The sequence below is a fragment of the Stenella coeruleoalba genome, assembly GCF_951394435.1.
Source record: "Stenella coeruleoalba genome assembly, chromosome: 10".
Lineage (NCBI taxonomy): Eukaryota > Metazoa > Chordata > Mammalia > Artiodactyla > Delphinidae > Stenella > Stenella coeruleoalba.
The window spans coordinates 41,468,681-41,474,677 of NC_137156.1; the positions used below are offsets into that span (position 1 = coordinate 41,468,681).

Below are 5,997 nucleotides of genomic sequence, written 5' to 3' on the forward strand. Positions count from 1 at the left end.
ACATGGGGTCCCTCCTGCTTCATTAGCCCAGCTGACCCCAGGAGACCTCGTCAGTAACAAAGGGAAGGGCCACGTGGAATGATTCTTCCCCGGTGTGTGCAGGGGGCAGGGCAGCCTCTCCTGGGTGCTTAGGGCAGAGAGGGGGCTCTGAGTTCCTCTGGTACAGCCCCACACCAGACCCAAGTCCAGACAGGGTAAGTGGCTTGCTCCGGATCACACAGCTCCAGGTGGGCCATGGACCAGAGCTGAGGGCTCCTGCCTCCGACGCAGCAGCCTGTCCCTGTACCCTACATTGGTGACAGGAGCTCCCTGTTTTCGTCCAGCTCCAGGATGCTGTCCTGCAAGGCCGTGGCCTTTCTGCTGGTGGTGCATGCAGCCACCATGCTGGCTTCCCAGACGGAAGCCTACATTCCCATCTTCACCAGCCTTCACCAGGCTGCCCGCCTCCCCAGTGTGGCCGAGTTGACCCACAGCCCTGCTCAGCACTGAAGTCACATTAGTTTCTCTGAGGCATAAGTGTTCCTTCAGTAAACCCACGTTTAATCAGCTATGCCAGGGACACTGAGGCGAATATGAAAAACCAGGACCCCAGATAACCCCAGACCCCAGCCGTACCCCCGGCCACTTCCACTCTTTCACTAGTGCCACAAAGGTATCAGTGGCTCCCACGGGCGACATCTTTTCCCACCCCTGCCCATCCTTCAGGGGAAGTTTTCAATTAACAAGCCAATAAATATTTGTGGAACATCTCTGCATCACAAAGCGCACCCCGGGTGAGAGGCCAGACACGCAAGGAAATCTCAGAACCTCCCATCTTCAGGGAGCTGGCTCGGCAGCCAAGACACAAACATATGAAAGATTCACTAATAACAGCAAACAAAAGGGAGATGTCACAAGGCAGGATGTGATTAATTGTCCAGTAAGTAATGCTGCTGGTACGCGCTGAGTTCAGGGCAGGAGAAAACATGGTGGGCTGGTGCGGAAGAGGGGAACCTGAGCTGAGGGCCTTGAGAGAGAAGGATGGAGGACAGGTGGGCGCAAATGTCCGAGCGGGAAAGAAGGTGTCTTTCCGGGGAGTGGTGGCCAAAGCCTCCTTCTCTTTAGAGCCCAGAAGAAAACAGGGCAGGCTTAATGGAACTCAGGCAGCAGAGCCTAAGGAAAACTGGGCTGCTGGACCTGCCTCCCTGGACCTTTTACTTTACACATCAAGGGGTTCTGAGTGTCTCGCCACCTTTGTTTCTCTCTTTCTTTTTTTGGCCGCACTACAAGGCTTGTGGGATTTTAGGTCCCCAACCAGGGATCGAACCCGGGCCCTCAGCAGTGAGAGTGCAGAGTCCTAACCACTGGACCACCAGGGAATTCCCTGTTTCTCTTTAAATGGGATGAAGTCATGGACGTTCATGTCCCACGTGTCTGAGACCAAGGCTCCAACGGGGATCCATGACTGAGTCAGTTCTCTGGGAGGTCACGTGGCCCTGAGGCACAGCCTCTGTTAGCAACGCGCTCTGTCCCAGGGTAGCTTTCCACACACCCAGTGAACAGCATCCTTTACAGAGGCCAGGCTGGACCCAGCTCCCCTTCTTCAGGGGTGCACATGCAAAGTGATGGAGGAGATACAGAGGCTCCCCTAAACCTACCTTCGTCCACCACTTGGCTCCCTCTGCAGGAAAGATGACCAGCTGTTCCAGAATCACCATGTCCCAGGGCAGGCCCAGAGCTGAACCCCCAGAGTGTCCTCAGAGAAACCAAAGGAATGGGGGTGTATCTGATCTCAGTGCTCAGGGACCTAGCAAGCAGGATGCCCGGCAAGATGTGGGGCTGGACAGAAAGAATCAAACTCAGTGTTACACGAGCTGGCAAAGTGGCAACCAAAGGACGCCTGCCGTTAATCTGCTCTGTGGTTTTCCTCCTCATCATTGCCAGGCACCGGCATTTTTATGAAGAAGCTGCAAACTCCTTCCTCCATAATTCATCTCCCTGTCTTGCCTCATAAATCACCTCCCAGGGGCTCCAGTTTCGGGGCCACCCCACGGCGCCCTCACCATCTTTTTTATAGGCTCTTTGCTAAGAAAAACACATTTTCACACTTAATACGCAGGAAGGGCGGCCATTATTTTCAGCATTTAACTTAATTAACAGTAACAACCTGGGTGTAATGTTTGAACTACAAAGGAACGGATTCCTCTTCTGGTTGACTTGTTGCCGGGCAAATCGAGGGCCGTTGTCAAGCCGCTGGGTGTCTGAGACACCCTGTGAGAGGTGCTGGGAAAAGGGGTTCTTTCGGCCTGAGCGGGAGCTCAGGCCACTTAGCACTCTGGGTAGAGACTCCAAGGGGCCGTATGGATGGTTGAGGGAGAGTGAGTTTTGTACAGTTTTGTGCTCAACCCCTAGGAAAAGGAGCGGTACGAAGGGCAAAAGAAATCCCTGAGTGTACAGCAGAGGTCCGAGGAGGTGGGCCCTCTGGACTCCGCAGAACCCTCGGAGGAAGAAGTAAAGGAAGTTACCAAGGCGAGCAGACAGGGGGGCAATGCAGAGAAACCCAGTAGGGGGATGGTCCCCGGCCACCACAGAATGTTCTGTGAACCAGACACTGAGGCAACAAGCTCTATCCTAGGAGGGAGAAACAGATACCGAAGATGAGACAATAAACCATTTTAGGCCCCAAATAAGGAGGCAGAGCAGAGAGTGACAGTGGGGCTGGGGACACTGCTTTGGCTGGGGGAGCGGAGGGAAGGCCTCTCAGAGGAGGTGACATTTGATGTGAAACCTGAAGCATCAGGAGGAGCCACCCATGCAAAGAGCTGAGAAGGAACACCCCAGAGGAAGGAGCAGGGAGTGCAAAGGCCCGGCTCAGGAAGCCCCTGGTGGGTCGGAGGCCCTCGAGGCCCAGCGGGTGCTGAGAGAGGGCAAGAGGCCAGCAGGGCCTGGTGGGCCAGGCAAGATACCTGGGAGGCTATTGGGGGTTCAGAGCAGGGAGGTCATCTGCTGCGACTCAGAAAGAACGGAGGAGGCAGGAGTGGAGGCAGGATGCCGATCAGAAGGCAGCTGTGGTCCTCAGGGAGAGACAACGGGGGGCCGTTTCCTGCCCTAGACTGGAGCTGGGAGACAGCTACTGCTTCAGGACCCAGGGTCCAGGGCCTTGAGCGCCCAGTGAGGATGCACAGATTGTCAGGGCTGGAGAGAGCCTTGAGTTTGTCTAGTAGGACTCTTCAATTTCACAGACTCATTTATTCAGACGGAGAACACTTACTAAGCCTCCGTTACGTGCAAGGCACGCTTCTGGGCACTGGGGATAGAGTGACAAAACAGACAAATCCTCTGCCCTCATGGAGCTCACACTCCCGGGGAGAACAGAAACAAGGTACTGGAAGCATCAGCAACAGACTGCAAGCAGGGTAAATAAGCAAACTTTACAGTAGGTCACGTGGGGATAGGTGATGTGGAGGAAAATAAAACAGGGAAAGGAGAAGGGGTGGGTGGTAATTTTAAATAGGGTGATCAGAGCAGGTGTCATGAGTAGATTGGTGTTTGTGCAAAGACCTGAAGAGAGGGAGGGAGTGAACCATAAGGATATCTGAGGGAAGAGCTTTCCAGGCAGAAGAAACAGCCAGTGCAAAGGCCCTGAGGCAGGAGTGGGCCCAGAGGAGAGGGGGAGAGGGAGGAAGGGAGAGGAGAGGGGGAAGGAGAGAGAGAGAGAGAGCGCTTCAGCCCAGGGTGGTCATGGGGGAGGCAGAGCAAAGTGGTCAGATTCTGGAAATATTTTGGAGGTACAAGCCCACAGGATTTGCTGAAAGAATGGATATAGGATGTGAAAAAAGAGAAAAGTAAAAACTGACTTCAAGGTTTTTGGCTGGAAAACCTAGAAGGAAGGATTTGCCACTCACTGAGCCGGTGAAGCCTGTGGTTAGCTCAGGTTGGCAGGAAGAAGATCCGGTGGTCAAACTGGACCTGTGAACTGTGAGATGCCTGTTGGGCACCCAGGTGGAGATGTTGCACCGGCAGGTAGATATGCAAGTCTGGACTTTAGGAAAAGTTGGGGCTGGAGACATAAATGTGGGAGTCATCAGCGATTATATAAAATTTCAGGCCAGGACAAGGCGAGATCCTTGGCGGGGCGGGGCGGGGCGGGTGGATGGAGAAAGAAGAAGTCCCAGGGCTGAGTGTGGAACACTTTCCTGTAAAGGGGTCTGGAAGGGGGTGGGGCAGACTGGCAGACTGATATCTAGAGAGAGTGGGGGCCTTGCCAAGGTCACGCAGTGGTCAAGGCAGAACAGAGCTGGACTCCACACCTCCTGCCTCCCAGTGAACACTGGCCAGTGATCTTTGCACCCCCTTGGGTCCCCACAGCATGCTGTCCACAGACAGTGAGGTCACACATGTGGCACAGAGAGTGACCTCGGTGCTGTCACTGCAGCGGAGGAAGGAGGGGGCACTCTTTTCCTTCCCGAATGCTCCCTGGGCTCTAGAGGAGGGAGCCGGGAGCGAGTCCTCCACCTGGCAAAGGGGGAGCTCGCTCAGAATTGCCCTCAAAATGCACCTGAGACAGAGTTTATGGCACTGACCCTGAGGTTCCCACAGTACAGGTTATATCCGATGTAACATCTCAGGAGGCTTGGGGTGGGTACCTCTTGTCCCCTCTCCTTATCCTTAGAACCATGACATGCAGGCCAGGAGGTCCTTTCTGGGTCATCCAGTCCAGCCTCTTCATTTTAAAAGTAAGGAAACCATTCCCACAGCAAGGGAACAGCACAGGCAGGGCTGGAACCGCCAGCCTGCAGAGCCGCCCCAAAGGTTGTCCTTCAGGCCTCCTGAGTCCATTTCCCACCCCCGGTGTGTCGGGTGGGAGGTGGGGGAGCAGGCCTGGGACTCCTCCATCGTGGGTCTCTGGAGAGTTAGGGGGTCTTGGCTTGTGTGGCAAGACCATTGAACCAGGAAGCTCTGAGGGGGGGAGATCGGTTGGAGCCCCTTGCTCTGCCCCAACAACCTCTCTTGGTGGAGAGCCTCCAGACAGCTCCTCCAGGGTCTTACCTGTGTCCCCAGGGTGCTAGAGAAAGCGTAGCCTGGGGGTCCCGGGAACGGACCCTGGAGCCAGGCCCTCTGGGTGTACTTCTCCCTCTGCTATTTAGTACCCGTGTGGCCTTGAGCAAGTTACCTGACCTCTTTGTCCTCAGTTGCCTCATCTGCAAAATGGGGATATTAATCCCCATTAGTGTCTCTACATCATAGGGTCATTGAGAGGCTTAACCTACGGAAAGCATTTAGAGTGACACCTGGCACCTGGTACACTCCCACGTGTTAGCTATTATCATTCAGGAGAAGGGGAGGGCTCTGATCCCAGCTTCCCCCACCGGGGTGAGGCTGGTTGATCCTCCTCCCTCCCTGCTGGTCTCAGCAACTTCCAGGATGCAGCCCCCAGGTGAGAACTGGGGAGAGGGGCCAGAGTTCCCAGAGGACCCCAGAGGATCTGGAAGAGTGGCACGGCTCCCCCGCGGTCCCTCCAACCACCTGTAGGGCACCCAGGGGTCAACGGCGCACTCTGCCTTCTGTTAACTCTGCCTTATTTCACAGCTGACTGCTCCCGTGGAAATTGGCATGAGGATGAACTCCAGGCAGCTGGAAAAGGACCGGGCCACCCTGAAAGGTCTGATGCCTGAGGTGCTGCTGTCCAGCCAGAAGGGTAAGCGGAGCCAGGGCGCCTCTGGGTTCATATTCCTGCAGCGTAGCCAAGCAGGGTTTGGGGGCTGTGATTTGTTTTTCTGCTTTGCTCTTGAGAACCTGAAGCTGCCTTCTACCGCAAGCTCCCACACCCCACCCCATCTCCGAGGGGAGCCTAATCACAGATTTGGTGGGGGTACGGGGAGGGGGCGAGGGGGCGGGCCTCGGATGGCTGCCGGTGGTTGGGGAGGCCCAATTCCCCAGCCAGGGGCGTCTCCAGGCCCTGCCTCCAGGGCTCAGACCCCTTTCTCTAACGCCTTTCTGGCAGAGGACCACAAATGA

General features: G+C 55.6%; 1 protein-coding gene across 1 annotated transcript; it reads left to right on the forward strand.

Annotated features, from left to right (window-relative positions):
* Positions 1–330: 330 nt before the first annotated feature.
* On the forward strand, positions 331–5,997 carry MLN (motilin; the record flags this gene model as incomplete). The annotated part of the gene is made up of 4 exons (XM_079934318.1): positions 331–453; positions 2,392–2,508; positions 5,569–5,677; positions 5,984–5,997. The coding sequence occupies 4 exons, from the start codon at positions 331–333 to the stop codon at positions 5,995–5,997; spliced, it is 363 nt and encodes a 120-aa protein (XP_079790444.1).